Source organism: Thamnophis elegans, chromosome 3 (genome assembly GCF_009769535.1).
Source record: "Thamnophis elegans isolate rThaEle1 chromosome 3, rThaEle1.pri, whole genome shotgun sequence".
NCBI classification, from domain to species: domain Eukaryota; kingdom Metazoa; phylum Chordata; class Lepidosauria; order Squamata; family Colubridae; genus Thamnophis; species Thamnophis elegans.
The window spans coordinates 42636865-42656955 of NC_045543.1; the positions used below are offsets into that span (position 1 = coordinate 42636865).

Below are 20091 nucleotides of genomic sequence, written 5' to 3' on the forward strand. Positions count from 1 at the left end.
ACAAGCAGGGGACAGACATTTATGGAATGTTTCCTCCAGGACTCTTTGGCAATCCCTTGATTACCCGTTCAAAGTAAAACTGCTCAAATACCTTGGAATAAAGCTATCTAGCATTCATGCCACAACGTAAACACTGCAATATTGCACCAGAGAAAATTATTTAGTGAGTAGTACAAAATACGCTATTTGCTAACTATGATTCTATTGCTGCTATGATTCATGCAAAGGATCAGGAAGTGGCAGCAGAGGCTTAAAAATGACTTCATGAGATTCCCCCCCACAAAAAAAAAATGTCAAGGAAATCCAATGCCAGTTTTTACTTCATTAAAAAAAGATTAGACATTCCTAATGGTTTCATGAATAATCCTTTATAAGAAGGGTGTCATTATTCACATATATTAGCCAAGAATGGGGAACCTAAAGTCTCTATATGTGATCTAAGTGTAACTCCAAGAAGTCTTGGGTGGTAGGGCCAGTGGTGAGGACACAACATTTCAAGTTTACAACTTCTGCAGAGGAGTGCATTCCTCGACCTTGGCATAATCTCCAGGCATCGGATAACAGTATCTTATACATGAGCACAAACCTACACATCCCTTCTAATATTCTTCAGTCAGGAATTCACTGCCTATCAGTTCAGAGACATTCAAAATATAAAGCTACACACAGTGTATCTGAATTGCATGGTTTCATTTTGCTTCCAAATTTTTAAGAAGAAACCAAGCGATTAAAAAGAAAGGCATGCACATTACAAATGTGATGCATGTAACAAATGTGAAATTTCTGATCATGAACATGTTAACATGAAATAATAATAAATGCAGCCCTCATAGACTAAAACAGTGGTCTCCAACCTTGGCAACTTTAAGAGCTGTGGACTTCAACTCCCAGAGTTCTCTGGGAGAACTCTGGGAGTTGAAGTCCACAAGTCTTAAAGTTGCCAAGGTTGGAGACCACTGGACTAAAAGGTTCCCCCCCCCCTTAGCATTCTGTGGCAAGGAGCTGGCGCTGCAGTCTTCAGACACAGGTTGCTGTTAAATAACAATAAGGCAGCAGAGTTGGAGAACTGAGAGAGCAGACGAGGCATGGGGCTGTAACTTTCCCTCAACTGACCTTTTTTCTTAATGATCTTTCCTGGGATTTTTTTCTCAGTCAGGCTCCAAGCCCAGAAATAAACCCACCTATAAAGTGGTAAAAAGTGTGTGCAGTATGCTGTGCTATCTGCCTGTTTTCTTCTACAAAAAATAAATAAATAAAAATAAATCATCCCCAACTTTCCTGATCGAGGTTTTCTAACCACAATATATTCAGAGATGCAGAACTGCCTTGGCACAGACAGATAATAGTATTTGTTCTTCAGTTAGCTGGTACTAATGTGTTTATATCAGGAATCACTTTGAGCTGTTTCCATTCAGGTCAGTGAACCTGACCTGACTCTGTTTAGCAGCTGAGATCTCAACATTTGTTGTTACTTTTGAAGGTGTCACACAGATCTGTTTTATTATATGAATAGAGCAATACAGCCATTCTGATTATTTTGTCCAATCAAATGAAAGCTGTAATCTTTTAGGATTTGGAATGCGACACAACAGATAACTGAAGGATTATTTTCTCGTCTGGGGCCAAGTGAAACTGAGTAACTTTTTCTCTCTGCTGATGTACCTGGTTAAAAGCAGAGCCATCAGTACATTTAAACATAGGGAACAACAGGAAAGATATTTTAAAAGGCAAGATACCTTGGCAGGGGATGGAGAGAGAGGAAGGTAAATGGAGTTTCATATCCCGAACAATTCTATTTATTGATAAACCCTCCCCAAGAACTGTACAATTTAAAAGAAAATATGGTTATCTTTGTTTGGTAGAACTTTCCAATGATAGTTATAGAAATCTGCAATACAGTTGTGATTATCTATTCCCCCGTACACATTGTTCAGTCACATCCCCAGTTCTACAAACACAAAATTAGCTTTCCCTTGTTGTTTCTTGATTTTCATGCCATATGACCCTCTGGCATCTCTCAGACTGAGAAAAATATACACCTCTCAAACATTTGTGATATGTGGCATTATCAAATGCATGTTGCTTACATTTTCCTTTAAAAAAGAGACAATAAAATAAGGTATCTAAACAAGATGAGCCACTTATTATCGAGTTCAGTGAGCGCCAAGATGAAAGCAGGATACATTTACACAGAAACAAATTACCGTAAACATCCAGGTTTAGTCCTGGTCCTGGATAGGCACATGGAGCATAATGGTTTGGAGGAAAGGAGAATCAGGCTGCCTGAATCTCCACCCTCCCCCATCACAATACTGGAAACATCTCAAAGCTTTCTGGTTATCCTGAAGGCTCGATGATGTTGGAGTAACAAGAGTTTCATTCATTCTTCATTTGCAGAGATGCACACTCTGCACTCTTCATGGTTCTGCATCATTGCTGGGAGAATTCCCTACAACTGACTGAAAGCCAGAATGCAGCAATTTAAGAAAAAAAAAAAGCAAGAACATGAGGTGTTGTCCTCATATCCAGCGAAGTTCTGTATCCAACCCTCTTAGCCTTCAGTGGTTGGCACTGTAGCATGTAAACATATTTTAAAAGAGAGGTGGGCTCCCAAAGGCTCAGAGGTTGAGCAGCCTCCCCAACCCAAGGAGCCAGGAAGAGTAAGGAAACAGAGACAAGGAAAAGAATGGTGACAAAAGGCTTTTCTTTCATGCATTTTGCTTTGATTATTTTTGCCTGACCATGTCTGTATGATGAAAATGTTCTCAAAGAAGGTGCAGTAAAGGGGAAGACAGAGTTTCTTGGTTGTTGAAAAGCATGGAGTTCCTCTCAATACTTCATGAAAAGGGTGGGGGCACTTCAGCTGTCTTTTGCTGATGATATCTGAATGCAAAGCTTCTGACCCCAAAGTTTTCCCCCTTTCTCTACACAAAGGGGTAAGATCTGAGTAAATAAAGCATTGCTGTGCAATTTACTCATCAATTTTCTAGCCAGCAGACCCAGAGAAAACAAATTAATTGCAAGCCACATTGAAATTTCAGGTAAATAGAATGGTGTAGGAATGGAGGAGGAAAAGAGCAGAGAAAATGCCATTAGCTGTGAGTGTTTTCTCACAGTATAGGGTCACCTTTTATGCCAGTGTCCTTATTTTTCCTCTTTTAATGATGACCATAAACTTATTTTTATTAATTCTGGTCATTTTTTATATTATTATTTTCTTCTACTGTTTGTGTCTGACAAACAATGGTGAAAGAACACAGTATTAAAAAACTAGGTTTTATAATGCTTATTTCCATTTATCCAAAACAAACCAATAACTGAGAAAAAGGGATAACTTGAGATCAAACTCTCTGGGCCACAAAATGTAGCAATCATTCGCCTTCCCCCACCCACCCCAAAAAACCCCTTCTTCAAATAAAAATTGAGAAAAATGTGCCACTTACTTTTTTCTTATTCTTGACTGAGCTAGGCATTACAAATCCAGTATTTGTCATTATAACCAAAGCAGGAAATTGAATGGGAACAGTAGAGAATTACTCTTGGCCCAATCTCATTTTGCAATATTTTCAGAAGAACTTGCAAGTCTAGAAAAGGAGTATTACCTTACGCTAGATGGCACCAGGCCATTCCCACTGATGGCCAAAAAACTGTTGCAACATAAAAATTTGGGAGAAAAATAGAGGAAAACTAAGTACATAGTTAAGTGTGGTATGTGTTTGCTTTCGTTTCTTTGTCTTGTCTTCCCTGTATACAATGGAAAGACTGAACTCCATGTCTGCATAAATTATAAGATTGACGGATGACCCTTTTCCCTACATGCAGTGCCCAATAATAAATAGAAGGGGAAAAACCCTCTCCAGCCCCTATATAGGCAAAGTTAACAGAGGGTGGGTGCATAAGAGGCTTTCAGCGGCAAATGCATGCACACGTGCTGAAGAATGAGGTTTGAATTGGACTCAGAGTACCTCAGTTTTATCACAGAATAGTCACTACCCCTAAAGTCCCACAGTCTGGATCCATGCCCTCCACTTCATGGTCCTCTAGGCCTCAAGTGAAAGCTTCTCTCCAAAGAGCACCTCACTTCCATAAGTAGAATTCTTGATGAGGCCTGACTTTTTTGTTGCCAAGTTATCTCCCTCTCTCCCTGTCATTGATCCACCAGGTTCCAAGAGCCAGAGCAGAGCAGCCTTTGCTCAGAGGCTGTGCTAAGTGAATCAGCCTCACAAAACCACTCTTGATACCAGCATAACTTGTGCCCACTGTTTGCAATGTCCACATGAGGCCACTATCTTGCATTCCCTGAGCTTTCTGGGCAGTAAGTCTTAAAATTTCAGCCTAACGTGTGCAGGAGGAGGTGGGGGAGTTAGCAATGCCCAGCACTTTGGTCCTTGGCTTTACCTTTCCATAAATCTAAGGATAAACAAGTGTGCTATGGGGAACTGGGGAATTGAGATAGGGGGAATTGAGGAGCTGGAGCGGGGCTTCCCTGACACTTTCCCCCACCCGTGTTTCCCATGCATATTGTCAAAGGTTTCAACATCCAGGATCAGTTATTGGTTTCACCTTCTTCCTCATCAAAGGACTGAACTCCAGACGATGTGACATCAGAAACCTTGCGGCTAAGGGCAGTAGGCTCTGCCTCCTCTCTGGGTGAAAGAGACTCCAGATCCCGGCATACAACATCGTCCTCTTCTGGAGAAGGTTTCTTGTTCAATAGGGGAGCTTTCTCCAGCACGGGGTTTTCTTCCTCTTCTGCGTGAACTCCCACAAGAGTGCTGGATTCAGCATTCCCCCCATTACCAATGCTATCATCACCATTAGGAGTTGTCTGAGCTGGCCATACATCTACAAGGTCAGTATTTTGGAACACAGCTTGTTGCACTTGCTGGTGTTGTTGTTGTTGTTGTTGCTGCTGCTGCTGTAACTGTAACTGTTGCTGCTGCTGCTGCTGTTGCATTTGCAACAGCTGGTGCTGCTGGATAAGGTTGTTCTGGATTAAAACACTTTCCTGTAGGTTAGACTGACATTCCTCAAAGTTCTGGCCGAGGTAAGAGCCAGCAGCTGGGGACGCAATGAGGGACTGATCGCTGGTTTCCCAAGCATCAGATGAACCCAGGCAGTACATGCCTTGCGAGACGTAAGAGTGAGGCCAGCTGTCATACTGCACCTGGGCCAGGTGTTCTGCACAGGAGGTAGGAAGAGAAGAATAAAAATGAGAGAAAGAGAGGTGAAACACAGAATTGAAGAAGACATAGGAAAGGCATAAGCAAGAAGATTTTTTGGGACGAAGGGAAGCTTGCTCAGCAGTTGCCTGAGGAGGTTGTGAGAGGACACAATCTAATGGTTACTTACACAGCTGTTAGACTCTCAGAATCACACAGCTGTGAAGATGCATTCATGATTTATATCCAGATACTTTGATTGATCCAATGTACAGATCAAGTGAATATGGACTGAGAATACATATTCATGTTAGGTGTCTATGAGATATAGATGCTTGGATTGAACCATCTTTTGTGCTCCAGGGAGCTGCTGTGGGGGAATGCCTTGAGACATTTTTTTTTTCAGTGATCTGAAACAAGACCATAAAAAATCCAAGAGAAGAAAGAGATCTGACTACCAGAGAGAAGGCAGTGAAAGATGTCAAACTTCTAGCAAATACATTACACATACAATCATGGTGGTGCAGTGGTTAAAGTGCAGTACTGCAAGCTGCTTCTGCTGCCTGCTGGCTGCCTGCAATTAGGCAGTTCAAATTTCACCAGGCTCAAGCTTCACTCAGCCTTCCATCCTTCTGAGATGGGTAAAATGAGGACCCAGATTGTTGGGGGCAACATGCTGACTCTGTAAACTGTTTACTGTAAAGCACTGTAAAGTGGTATGTAAGTCTTAAGTGCTATTGCTATCATTTTATAGCAGCTCTGAGGCTACAAAATGAAAGACTAAGATTGAAATTGCATTCCAGCTCTGCCCTAATCTAGGAGTGCAAAAGTTACAAGTCATATACCATACTACATTGAGCTCATTTATGACCCCAGAGGAGGTGGTGTTAGTTTCTTTCTTTCTTTCTTTCTTTCTTTCTTTCTTTCTTTCTTTCTTTCTTTCTTTCTTTCTTTCTTTCTTTCTTTCTTTCTTTCTTTCTAACTCTTTTCCATTTTTGAGGCAGTGATTTAATGGCCAATTATATCCATTAAAAACAAAACAATAAAAATAGAAATATCCCAAAAACTCAGGCCAGTTTTCTTTCTTTTTTAATTTTTTGCTGCAAAACTGGTACTTACTTTGTCAGTTATGTTTCCCACAAGCTGCTGCCCAAGAATAAGTAAAACAGCTTTTGCTCTACTACTATATTTCAATAACTTCTCTTTCATTTGCTATTCTGTATATTTAGATTCTTGGTATCATTTCACCCTCTGCTGATAAAGGAGCCATTGTACTATAGTAGTGGCCAAAATTGTGGAAACCTTTTGGGAAAAGTGTATTTTTGAGGTTTGATAGCTAATAATACCACTTTTTTTTGGAGTAGTACCATAAAAGTATATATCAATGGAAAGATAATTTAATCAAGAATGTAATGCAACAAAGTTATTCAATTATCTGTATTTTATGAAATGTTATAGCCAAATAATCAGAAAAAGGAACATCTGGGTGTATACAAGATGAAATGGTGCAATGCAATAATTTTTGCATATCTCATTTTTTTCTACATATTTCACTTTTCTTCGTTGTAACTGCTATTCTAATAGCAAATCCTTCATAAAGGCTATTGCATTACATTCTTGATTAAATTATCTTTCCATTGATATATAATTTAATGGTGCTACTCCAAAGAAAATAGTATTATTAGCTATCAAATCTCAAAAATACTTGATTAGGTTAATATCAGGTAGCTTTCCTTCATCTGATTGTAGCCAATGAGCATGAGTGTCTAGAGAGCCAATCAGGTGTCCTCTTGTTTTGGCAATGAGACAATCAGATCACAGTAAGATTCAGTTATTGATGCCATGTATTGAAGCTGAGAGGAGGACATTTGTCAGTGTGTTATGTGATCACTATCAAGTTGGTTGTTTTTTTTGTGTTCTTTCATTTAGTGAGCTTGTAAAACGTGATAAAATTAAAGTAATGGTGCAAAGATCTGACTGGTTGCCCAGAAAGTGATGTAAAATAGTATTATTAAGTGAACAAGTTATAAAGTTATATACTTTATAACAGTTATAAAGAAATTAGAAGAAAAATTGGTGGAAACTTAACCAAAGGTACATTTCTAAGTTTTTGAAGTATAAGGATTTTGCAATTATTCATTACAAAACCACACTGGTAAAAGCAGGAAGAGGTGCACAACAGCAAGTGATGATAGAAGAATTAGGAGACTGGGCCTACGTGACAGAAGAAAATCATCTGGGTGTATACAAGATGAAATGGGGCAATGCAATAATTTTTGCATATCTCATTTTTTCTACGTGTTTCACTTTTCTTCTTCATAAAAGCTATTGCATTACATTCTTGATTAAATTATCTTTCCATTGATATATAATTTAATGGTGCTACTCCAAAGAAAGTGGTATTATTAGCCATCAAACCTCAACAATACTGTACACTTTTCCCAAAAAGTTTCCACAATTTTGGCTACTACTGTAGATTTAATAATTTCCCAGCTTGCTATTGAGAGGGATTTTAAACCAGTCTGGAGGACATCCACCAAGTTGCATCAGTCCCTATTTGTATTCTGAAGCAACACGGTCTAGACACAAGTTTGACCTAAATTCTACAAAGCTTGAGGCACAAAGAGACCTACCAGGTGGTGTTGGGGGACAAATAATGAAAGTAGAGGAAATAATATAATACAGAATACAAGCTGTGTCTTAAAGGGTTCAGTAATCTAGATAATATTAACTGAATACTGATTACAATAGCCTTCTAACAGTGGCCATTATTAGGGGATTTAAGGCTGATAGCAGCTTTCTTAACATTATTTAATGTGTTCAGTGCTGATAAAACATTTAAAACTACGATTTTCCTGCTTAGAGCTTAGCCAATGTATTGCATCAATAAATAGAAAGTTCGTAACAGATAACTAGGGCTGGTATGCTTCTCCCCATCAGTATAGCCTTAGCCTTCTCTAATTGTCTCATGAGAAAAAGATTACCTGTTTCCCTATAGCTTTATGTCCATCTCCTGGAAGCCTAAGAGGAAAACAAATATTCACCTTGATTCTCCATCATCTCTTGATAGTTTTCATTGTAGTTGCCAGTTTGGTTTTCCTGATTTGAGTTGACACTTACATCCTCACCATCCATGGAAGACCAGGCCATCAGTGTGGCTTCTGAGATAGCAAACTGTTGCATCACTCCTAAAATATCAAAAGACAGAAAAGAGTAAATGTCAGTTATGCAAATTCATTCCTTTCTCTCACTTATTAATAATCACATCATCTATCACTTCACTCTGTTTCTTTTCACTGTTTTACTGAACAATATCCTGTTTCAAAACTTTGAACCTGGATTCTGAAATTTTATATTTTGAATGGACAATCTTGTATCAGAATGGCTGTCTCATGCATATAGGTACATAGTCAGTGGCACAGGAATAAATCCCACCCTCAAAACATTCAGCAATGTTTGGAAGTTGCTAAAATATGGAATAGGAATACAGAACTGTATAGTAAAATTATACATGATATCAGAGCCAGAAATATGATCTATAATATTTAAGGAGGGAAAAGGAATAATTCAGCATAGAGACATTGAAATCTTTATTTGTTTTATTTGAGCCTGGGGAATAAGATGGTGAAAAGATATTATCTATATCGAGAGATTTGAATGGGTCCAATCCACTCCAGAGTAAGCATATATCCTCTAAGATAACTCTTAGATTATTTTCACACTTCTTCAAATGTAAGAGGAACAGATCAGAAAATTTTATGTCCAAACATCTGAATATCCTCAGTCCATTTATGCAATCCAAAGAAAAGCTATATTCCAAATAAATAGATTTGGAATTTTGATTCTAATGAAATAACAACATTTGCCTAATCCAGGTTTTGGGAAAGACTCAACAGGTAGACAACAATGTCAAATCCAGACTAAACATCTGATTAACTGTGCAAGCAACCATAATAATAGAGGAACAGTCATTGTGATTCCACAAATCTAGAAAAACTATTCTGTATCCCCCCCTTCCTCCTCTTCTTCCTCCTTTTCTACTTAGAGCCATTTGCATACAGAGAGGTGGTAGCATACCTGCAAGGAATCGGGCCTCTTTTTCTCCCTCACTCAGGTCAGAGTAAGCATCTGCATCCTTGCGTACCGTCTCATGAGTATGGTGCTGCTGGGTGGAGCCTGTGCCCCAACCCTGCCACTCAATCATATGTGCAACACGACCCTGCCCCATGGCAGTGGGCTTGGTGACGTGATCCTTCATGCTGCGGGATATCCCTAAGGCGCCAGACATTAATAAAACAAAGAGGGGCTATTATACAGCACGAGACCAATCTGTCATGACAACCTAGGACAAGTCTACTTTATTCTCTCTTCCTGTCCCAACATAATTACTCTACTACTACAGGAGACTCCCCGTAAAGGTAAAAAAAAAATGCTCCAAGGAGCTCCAGAATTGCTTTACCATCTTTTTATCTGTACAATACAATTATTCATCATTGCAGAGGAGAATCTGAGCTCGACAGCAAGAGGATAATTGGGGCCACAATATAACAACATGTGTAATGAATTTTAAACATCTAACAAAATATGATAATAAATGTGCATAAGCAATATGCTTTCTCCCCCCCACCCCCAAAAAAAATGTTATGTGGAGCAAAATCAGGACTGCACTGCTGAGGAATTAACTCTCATCTATTCTCACCCAACCCTCATGCATTTTATAAATTTGCTCTATGCCCACAGAGAGAAATTTCCATTGGCACTTATGTAGTTTTTCTCCTGATGCACACAAGAGCAAATCTCGGTGGGTATTTGGCTGCAGCTCAGCAGGAGGGAGAAAGAGATGAACTTATATGTATCTAGACTGAGCCTAAACCACTTGAAAAATGGGTCATTGACATTGTCTAATGGCCTAATGGCCGTTAGAGAATTTAATGAGACAAACAACAAAAAGGATCTATGTATTACATAAATAAATTAACACTCTTTCAAAAGACAGAATGTTGATTTTAGCTGTCTATTCCCTAATCTTTGCTCTTTATGGGACAGGAAATAATTTCTCTACTTATAAATCAAAAAGTTTATAGAAATTATAGTAGGCAACAACATGAAATTATACAATTTAATGTTCATTCATCGAAAGTTAAATATATTAATTGTAATGTATTGATTGTTAATAAAAGCAGGGCTGTCTATTTTCAGAATAGTTTTAACCATGAAAGATTAATGTTAATTAATTCTAGCACTTGCTTCTTTTCCTAGTTATGACTAAAATTTTCAAAAGCTTTAAACACATTTATAGAACTTCTTTAAGTCTGTGAATCTTTGGTATAATTCTTTCTTTTTTCTCTACTATGAGGAAAAGTGAATAGAAAATTCTGTTATTTAAAATGATTTTAAGGACAAAATCCTCCCAAGGCTGCTTACATAATGTAATCACATGGAATAAATACATAAATAATAAAATAGTAAACACTGATAAAGAGCAAAAATCACAGCATCATAACAATACTAAGACCAGCCAATACTAAAATCAAACTACAACTGCATCTAATCCCAGAACTATTCCCACATCGCTCCCATGAGCAGCAGAAAAGAATAAATATGCATTCAGGGTTTTCTAACACTGATAAGGCTTGATAGCTTCTAGATGCCAACCATTTCAGGAACATAGAGTACTGTAGAAAAACCCTGTTGTTTTGTATTGGTCAGCTTGCCACCCTCAAAGAAGGCAAGAGAAATTACTGGACTTTAAAGGTGAACAGGTTGATACTGGTGAGGGTGATATCCTCGAAATAATTTCATTGAAAAATTAGAATATCATGCAAAAGTTCATTTATTTCAGTAATGCAACTTAAAAGGTGAAACTAATATATGAGATAGACTCATTACATGCAAAACAAGATAGTTCAAGCCGTGATTTGTCATAATTGTGATGATTATGGCTTACAGCTCCTGAAACCCCAAATCCACAATCTCAGAAAATTAGAATATTGTGAAAAAGTGCAATATTCTAGGCTCAAAGTGTCCCACTCTAATCAGCTAATTAAGCCATAACACCTGCAAAGGGTTCCTGAGCCTTAAAATGGTCTCTCAGTCTGGTTCAGTAGGAATCACAATCATGGGATAGACTGCTGACCTGACAGTTATGCAGAAAACCATCATTGACACCTTCTATAAGGAGGGAAAGCCTCAAAAGGTAATTGCAAAAGAAGTTGGATGTTCCCAAAGTGCTGTATCAAAGCACATTAATAGAAAGTTATGTGGAAGGGAAAAGGGTGGAAGAAAAGGGTGCACAAGCAGCAGGGATGACTGCAGCCTGGAGAGGATTGTCAGGAAAAGGCCATTCAAAGTGTTGGGGACTTTCACAAGGAGTGGACTGAGGCTGGAGTCAGTGCATTAAGAGCCACCACACACAGACGGATCCTGGACATGGGTTTCAAATGTCGTATTCCTCTTGTCAAGTCGTTCCTGAACAACAAACAACATCAGAAGCGTCTTACCTGGGCTAAAGAAAAACAGATCTGGTCTGTTGCTCAGTGATCCAAAGTCCTCTTTTCTGATGAGAGCAGCTTTTGCATCTCATTTGGAAACCCAGGACCCAGAGTATGGAGGAAGAATGGAGAGGCACACACTGCAAGATGCTTGAAGTTCCGTGTGAAGTTTCCACAGTCTGTGTTGATTTGGGGAGCCATGTCATCTGCTGGTGTTGGTCCACTGTGCTTCATTAAGTCCAGGGTCAATGCAGCCATCTACCAGGAGATTTTGGAGCACTTCATGCTTCCTTCTGCAGACGAGCTTTATGGGGATGCTGACTTCATTTTCCAGCAGGACCTGGCACCTGCCCACACTGCCAAAAGCACCAAAACCTGGTTCAATGACCGTGGGATTACTGTGCTCGATTGGCCAGCAAACTCGCCTGAACTGAGCCCCATAGAGAATCTATGGGGCATTGCCAAGAGAAAGATGAGAAACATGAGACCGAACAATGCAGAAAAGCTGAAGGCCGCTATTGAAGCATCCTGGTCTTCCATAACACCTCAGCAGTGCCACAGGCTGATAGCTTCCATGCTATGCCGCATTGAGGCAGTAATTGCTGCAAAAGGGGCCCAAACCAAGTACTGAGTACATATGTATGCTTATACTTTTCAGAGGTCCAATATTGTTCTATGTACAATCCTTGTTTTATTGATTGCATGTAATATTCTAATTTTCTGAGATTGTGGATTTGGGGTTTTCATAAGCTGTAAACCATAATCATCACAATTAAGACAAATCATGGCTTGAACTACCTTGCTTTGCATGTAATGAGTCTATCTCATATATTAGTTTCACCTTTTAAGTTGCATTACTGAAATAAATGAACTTGTGCATGATATTTTAATTTTTTGAGTTTCACCTCTAAATCCACAACTTTCATAGTCACTCTGAAACAACCTGATATCCAGTGCCATGTAGCCCAGACACTCCATATCCCAAAACATTTGAATCATGGATCATCTTATAGGAAGCTGCAGATTATAGTTCAGAGATGGTGAACCTTTTCGGCACTGAGTCCTCAAACTGGAATGTGCGTTCATGTCCGTGTGCTGGACCACTGGGAAACCAAAGACCAGCTGGCCAGCATGAGCATGCCTGTTTTTGGACATTTTTGGGCAGTTTTCAGAGCAGTTTTGGCCTAAAAAACACCCCCCAAATGCCCTCAAACCCAGTCTGAAAAGGCCCCCAAAAGAGCCTGTTTTTTGCTGTTTTGGGGGCCATTTTCAGGCAGTTTTTTGGGCAGTTTTCCGGCACTCCAGCACCTGCAAAGACCATCTGGCCGGCATGCCGGAATCCAGAAGAGCAGGTAGCAATGGCACGCGTGCCCACAGAGAGGGCTCTGCATGCCACTTCTGACATGCGTGCAATAGTTTCATCATTACTATAATATAGTCCATCCTTGTCACCCTTACTGAATGGATAACCAAAGTGAAGCCTGGAGAACCAACCTAGGTTCCTGACTGTCACAGTCTCTCGGCTTTTGCCATAGGAAGAGTGCTCTAGAACAAAGGGTCCCCCAAAGTGGAATCTCTATCCAGAGCACATAGTTTTGCTATCCAAGGATTCTTTTTCTTGCCTGACTAAATTTTCATTTGTTCATTCTCATTCATCCTCAAGCAGCACTTTTGCACTGAAATAAAGAGGAGATCAGCATATAACTTTAGGAAAGCATTCCTCAATCCTATGTTCTTTAGAACGTTGGTCCATGGCTCCCCCACCCTCAGTTAATGTGAGAGTTGTGATTCAGTATTGAGAGATATTAAACTTAGGAAAGTTGTTGGGAAGAAACTATATATGTGTTAATGAAGCATGAAGCCTTACAAGTGCATTAGCAATTAAATGTCAAGAGAAGAAAGAATACATCACCCTTTATTGTGGGGGGGGGGGATAATTTTATTTTTGCATTAGGAAAAAAGGCCTTGCTCTGTAATCTGTGAAAGGTAATGGGTGTTGTCTAGTTTTTATTTTTACCCCAGACAGACAATAGCAAATTCTTGTTATGCAATGAACCATACCTACCTGCTCCAACACAGAAATGTGAAAGAGTAACGAACCAATTCTGAGACATAGGAGCAACGAGGGAATTGATGAATATGTGGCACTTAATCCTACAATTTGGGTAGGTAATAAATTACCTAAATTACCTAAATTTTCTTTTTACCCCTGTTATTTCATAAAAATGTGAAGTTAGGGCAAAAAGTGGATAAAACCCAGGTTAGTAAGAAGTACAACAATTTTAGATTCACAGGTTTGAGATCCTCACCAGATAAAGATGACTTAGCAAGAGCTCCAATCCCATAGGCATTTGAGTTTCGTTTCAGTTTGGGAAGAATTGAGGTTGTATCTTCCATTGATAGCTGAAAACAGGTCATACCAAGAAATAAACCATGAGATAGAGAAAAGGATAGAGAAAAGTAGGAGGTATTCTGATCTGAGTTTCTAAGAAAACAAGAAACATAAATCTAAAATAGAAGGAACAAAAAAGAAAAAACAACAGTAACTGCAGAAAGTTTTTAAGGCAAGTATTAGTTTTACATCAGCTCTAATGAGATAAAGTTAGATTTGGTGTCTGGCTGGAATGTGTTTTGCTACTAATTTATAATATATTATATGATAAGGTTAAATGACAGAAAATAAACAGCATTCAAGGTAAAACCTGTTGTGTATTTAAAGCTCCCAAGTGCTTCAGAGCATTTCTAACATAACAACTAATAACATAATACACCATCACCCTGGCAGTGGATTATAAATTTAGACAGGCTTATATCACAGTGATAGCTGTATAATTGGTGGTCTGAGTGAGTAGAGAAGAATAAGAATAAGAATGGATTACTGTTATCTGGATTCAGATAAATACTGAGTAGGTAAGGTCAGAAAGTATTTTTCAAATTTACCCAGCTGCTTTCTTATTTTGATTTAGTATAGAAACCAGAATGATAAAGTAAAGATTAGATTCCAGGAACTCTACACAGAAATCACTATTTCTTCTGCTCTACAGCAAGCAATAGAGCATATCTCATGTCTTAGTATTTTTTTTTCTGTCCCTACTTCTCATCTTTGAATGCTACACAAAGGAAACACTCAACATTATTGTTGAGGAACATGGTGTACAATCACAAAATGAAAAGAAGAAAAAAATATAGGAAGTGAAAAAATATTGCAATTGAAATTGGGTACAAATCCTCCAAAACCATAGATGTGTCAGTTAATTTTCCTTCTATATTATCCATGCAATCTGTGAGAATCCATACTCCTGAACTGCTCCCTCTTCTTACTGAAAATCCCCTCCCCATACATACACTAGATTGGCCATTTTTCCGGAATTTGCCTTTTATTGCAAATAGTATTGTGTGGGACCCAGAAAACCCAAGCATCAGAAAGAAGGTGGTTGAAGAACAGTGTTGGTTTGGGGTCCAGTAGCTACTTTTCTTTAAAATAAAAATGGCAGTATTATGCACATATATTGTAATTACTCTAGCACGTCCTATGATTTGATACTTGTCTCCAGAAAATGGGTTACAAAAGTAATTGGTTGTCTAATAAAAAATGTACTCAGAGCATTAAAGAATAGACATTTACATTTAGCCATGATCTGAGCGTTATTATATGCCTTTGAGTAGCTCATTATTGTTTGATCTAAGCAATTTATATGACAGTTAGTGATAAAATTAAATGGATGATTCCCATTTAATCACAATCTCTCCTTAGCAGAACATATGAGATCATTATTAGAACTGTTACTCCCTGAAGAATGTACAGAATGCCAACTATGTACTTTGTATGTATACAGAATGAATATATTTGCTTTTTTCTCTATTGTTTGAGTTTTTTTCTTTTAGATAAGATGTTTTGGGGGTATTCTTGTGGTAGACTTTTGGCAAAGCACTTCCTGTAGTCCTTTTTTAAAAAATCATGTTTGTTCGTCCAAGTACAGAATATTGTGGCTAACACAATAGGAATTATGTAATGATTTTGAGTTCCAGTTTAAAACTTTAGATTGTAGATAATCTAGATAAATTTTCTTTTCTGGATATTTAGGTTTTTTGGCGATGAAGACTACAGGACCTATCTTCTTTAATGGCATTTGCATTATTTCATGAACAGTTTGAAAGGTGATTTTTATGTGTCGCTTTTACAGAAGTGTATGTGTTTGCATTTATGTATACATTTATATACACGGTTCCAAGCTAGGAGAGTCTGAAAAATTAGGATAAAGTCTGTATTATTTTAAAATGCTATGATAAAAAAGAGAATGAAAATAAGGAGTCATTAAAATAGATGTTTTGGAATTATACTTGCAAATGATAATAATATCTTATAAAAATGTTTGCAACATAAAGTAAAATTAACCTATGTCCTTGAGTCCAGGCTAGCAAAGTAGTCATTCAAATATCCATCTACTTTAAGAGCGGATTTTGAATACCCACCCACGCATGGGTCAGATTTTCTGCTGCTGGGGATGGGGAGGTCTGTTGTAGGATCATGGACAAAATGTTTAGCTAATTGGAATTTGACCTTGAAATACACATATCTTCAGTGTAGTGAGCTGCCATTCAGATCCATTATTTGTTTTTCTGGATAAAGTATCAATTAGACTATTAACAGAAAAATGCTCAATCTAAGGTATGACCCAGAATTTACTAAAGCAAGATGGGTCCCTAATGGTCACCTGAAGACCCACCAGAAGCAAGGCTCTCACATAGACAGACTGACTCAGCTAGAGTGCTGTATGTACTCACATTAATGCCATCCCAGGAGAAATCTGTCCGTGTTTGCTACATAAGAATTAAGATAAAACATTAGTAACACCCAAACTCTCTCCATTCCATATTCATTTCATGTAGCAGTTGACTTTATTGCTTCCTCTACTAAGGATTTCAAAGACCAGGATGCATGTTTAGGGAAGAGACTGTTCTTGATAGTAGTTACAATTGTTAAGTGTATAGCACAATAAATAAAGATTCGTGAGAAAGCAAACTGAGACGTGAGAAAATATAATTATTCCAGAATCGAAGCTGCATGGCACTGAACATCAATGATACTGTCAGATGTTCATTTAAACAATGAGTTGAAAACTTATTTATAGCAGCAGTAGATGATTAAGTAGGCATAGATTTATAAAACTGCCTAAAGCTTAGGCACAAAGCTAGCTGGGTGACCTTGGGCCAGTCACTTTCTCTCAGCCGTAGGAAGGAGGTAATGGCAAAGAACTGTGCCAAGAAAATTGCTGGCACTTATCCAGGAAGTGCCCAAAATTGGACACAACTGAACAGGAGAAAAAGTGCCTATAGCAAAATATCTTTACTTTCCCTCTTCTTATATTCTTCCATTCTAGCTTTCTTCTTTTCTCATCTTCCCTTCCTTCTGCCAAGGTGAAATACTCTTCCTGAAAGCTACCTTCCTTTTATTCTTTTCCTTACTCATCCATTTTTTGATGTGACACTTTACTTATAGAAAAGCTTTTCTCCCAATATTTGCTCTACTTTATCTATATATAAATACTTTTCTCTCATCCTTCTCTGTCTAATTGAATTTTTCTTCCTCTTGACTTAGCTCTTCAATTCTTCCTTTCAGTTTACTAGATGATGTATCATATATTGTATCTGAGATTGCATATTGGCAGGAAAACAGTTTAGGATCGTTAGTTGACATGGCTTCACAATTTCTCAGAATTTCCTATGAGTCCTCCAACAATCAGCTGATAGCGTTGAAAGGTAAGCACCATCTGCCATTGTCTTAAGAGTAACTCCTGCAACACAAGGAAGCTGGATTTACTATTGGTAGTATGATGGAAAGTGCCCAGCAATGTCATTAACTCATCATAGGAGGTCCACTTTGCTTCCTGGATGGATCTGAAGCAACCTATATAGGAATATGGTACATTCCTGAACATTTAGAAAACATTTTCCAGCACCATATGTGTCTTATCTCAAGCAATGTAGCCTCACCTAGAGTTGGATTCGTATATACATGTGAAAACATGGGAGTTTAATGCAAATTTAACCAATGAAGTGTGCTGTTTAGCCTGCTTAAGCATAGTTGTTTAGTAATGCTTGTCTATTTAATGATTCTAAGATAAAATATTAACTATTTTATTACATGTGCTTAAAGAGAAATGACTGAAGTCACACTTTATTCTTAAGAACTTCTGCCCAGCATATTTCAAATTAAAAGAGGTTCTGCTAAAATTACTTCAGAAAATTGCTGTCTGACATTGAGAGAAGGTAGTGGTCAAAATAGACAAGATTAGTCTGGTTTAATTATTGGGCCACTAAATCTGAATGAAGGCAGAGCTCTGCGTAGTCCAATAATTATTTTATAACAGTGGCCCATGAGATGCCAGTAGAAAATTTTATAATGGAGAAAAATGGAACCACCTGAGCCAATTCTCCTACCATTCAAATGGATATCACATTGAGTAGTCAAAATCCCCTGAAGAGAGATTTCAGGAATCACAGTCTAAGTAAGCATACATCAAAATGCTCCCATCTATTTGCAGGAGTTTCATAAAAACTAAAATGTCATGCTTGAATAGCATTTATCTACTGTATTCCAAAAAGCTCATTAAATTTCATTTCATACACCCTATTAGATAAGTAGGCCACATACAATTATCAAAGAATCAAACAAAGTTATGCAAGAAGGATAATCCATCTGAAGGCATCTACTCTATGCTGATGGATAATGAAAACACATATACACAAAGAGCCAGCCCCTTATGTTTTTCCTTAACCCTAATTTCAGTACATGGGCCTGAAAAGTTTGAACTTCTTCAGGCACTTTGATATCTAATCATGTTTTCCCTCCTGCAATTGATTGGATCTATAAACAACTTTTCTCTGTGCAAACCATCCAAGTATTGTGGGGAGAGCTGCAGGATTATAGCAGAAAGAAAAGTATATAGTGTGCTGTTTTTCCCACTGAAATTCTGCTGCTTGGTAGTTGGCAGGCTGACTGTTATGTGATTAAAAAGGGAGGACACTTCCTGCATTCATATCTTCTGCTCCATCATAATAATACTCAATCCAGTCTGGTTCTTAGCTGAGTGCCAGGGGGAAAAAAATCAGATGCCTCTAGGGGACCAGGGCTGGCCATACTTGATGCACAAGACTTACTACCAAGTCATTAAATGACCTGATCTAAGTAGAGATTCTATAGCAAAAGGAGAAAATTATCTGCATGATCACAAGAATACAAGAGGATACTGTATAGAGAACATGAGTGGTTTTATCTCGCCGGAACTCATTAGAAAAATTTCACAGATAAGGATTTATCCTAGGCACTTCATGGAATACTGCCAAGATGTTTTTGACAGCTAATAGTTCTAGAATCTTATTGGATTCAAATTCCAAACAATTATTTGGTTTCCTGCCAATCTATATCAAAATGAAAATTCAAAAAAACTTATCACTGTCTACAATAAAACATTTCCACCCCTTTTGACTATTTGAAAGATCCCGGATCTTCATCCTGGAACATATTTGTTTCTGTGGGCTTGGTTGGAGACTTTTCTTTGCTGATGTTCCTTGTATGCTCTCTTATCTATGAAGTGGAATGAATGCTCACCTCAGTAGATGGTCTGTGGATGCTGCTTCCATGGAGTGAGCTGGTGCTGTCCATATTGATCTGGTCCACATCTTTTAGCCCTTTCCAGTCCACAGCAATCACTTCGTTTCCTGAAGCCACACAAAAAGTAATCAGAGTACCTACTTTTGTAGTGATTACATTCCAAAATTTCCTTGGCTTGGGATGTCCCATAGCTGATATAAAATGTTAATTTAAGCAGGAATCTCTGAGGAAGGCAGTCACACATTTCATTAGGATATCCCCTTCACCCCAAGGATGATAATATCCTATTGAATCAAACTATGATCTGATGTTTTTAAAAATGTTAGAAGTTTGGATGAAATAGTGTGATTGGCTGAAATATTGTTGAATGCCAGGAAAATTGCAAGATTCATCAATCATTGAAACTGAGAGAAAAGAGACCCCTGGATTTCAGAACAGCATTACAGCCAAGTTTTAAGAAAATGTGGTGTCACTTCAGACTCTTAGCACACACTTAGCAAATTAGAAGTTTAATAAATAAATAAAAACTGGCATTTGGGGTCCATCAAAAGAATCAAATCAACATTAAGATCAAATATAAATTATGAAGATGAATATCATCTACAGAGTGGTGATCCTTAAGTGCCTTCCCTTTGAGTCCCTTCTGAGGACAACAACTGAAAACTGACGGCCCAATTTCCTGCTCTTCTTAGGTGGGAAATCATACTGCAAGCTAAAAAAAAGTCAGATCATAAACTAAAAGAAAAAAGAAACTCTTCAAGCACCTGGGAAAAAACAGTGCTACCCAATTGTGTTTAAAATTCCCACCCATCCTTATACATCC

General features: G+C 38.1%; 1 protein-coding gene across 2 annotated transcripts; it reads right to left on the minus strand.

Moving 5' to 3' along the window:
• Positions 1–4546: 4546 nt before the first annotated feature.
• FAM131B (family with sequence similarity 131 member B) lies at positions 4547–19370 on the minus strand. Of its 2 annotated transcripts, XM_032212540.1 has the most exons (6): positions 19266–19370; positions 16439–16474; positions 13963–14056; positions 9240–9434; positions 8207–8350; positions 4547–5181 (listed from the first exon to the last, which is right to left on the minus strand). In XM_032212540.1, the coding sequence occupies exons 1-6, from the start codon at positions 19317–19319 to the stop codon at positions 4547–4549; spliced, it is 1158 nt and encodes a 385-aa protein (XP_032068431.1). In that variant the 5' UTR covers positions 19320–19370. The 2 variants fall into 2 exon arrangements, with proteins under 2 accessions (XP_032068431.1, XP_032068432.1); XM_032212541.1 differs by lacking the exon at positions 16439–16474.
• Positions 19371–20091: the final 721 nt, after the last annotated feature.

What these genes read in the sequence shown, in the direction of transcription:
- FAM131B (XM_032212540.1), bottom strand. Translation starts at nt 19,319, where the DNA reads ATGGACAGCACCAGCTCACTCCATGGAAGCAGCATCCACAGACCATCT. An exon ending in TCTCCTGGGATGGCATTAAT is followed by an intron (nt 14,057 to 16,438) that starts GTGAGTACATAC and finishes ACCTGTTTTCAG; the next exon opens with CTATCAATGGAAGATACAAC. An exon ending in AGAGGCCCGATTCCTTGCAG is followed by an intron (nt 8,351 to 9,239) that starts GTATGCTACCAC and finishes TTGATATTTTAG; the next exon opens with GAGTGATGCAACAGTTTGCT.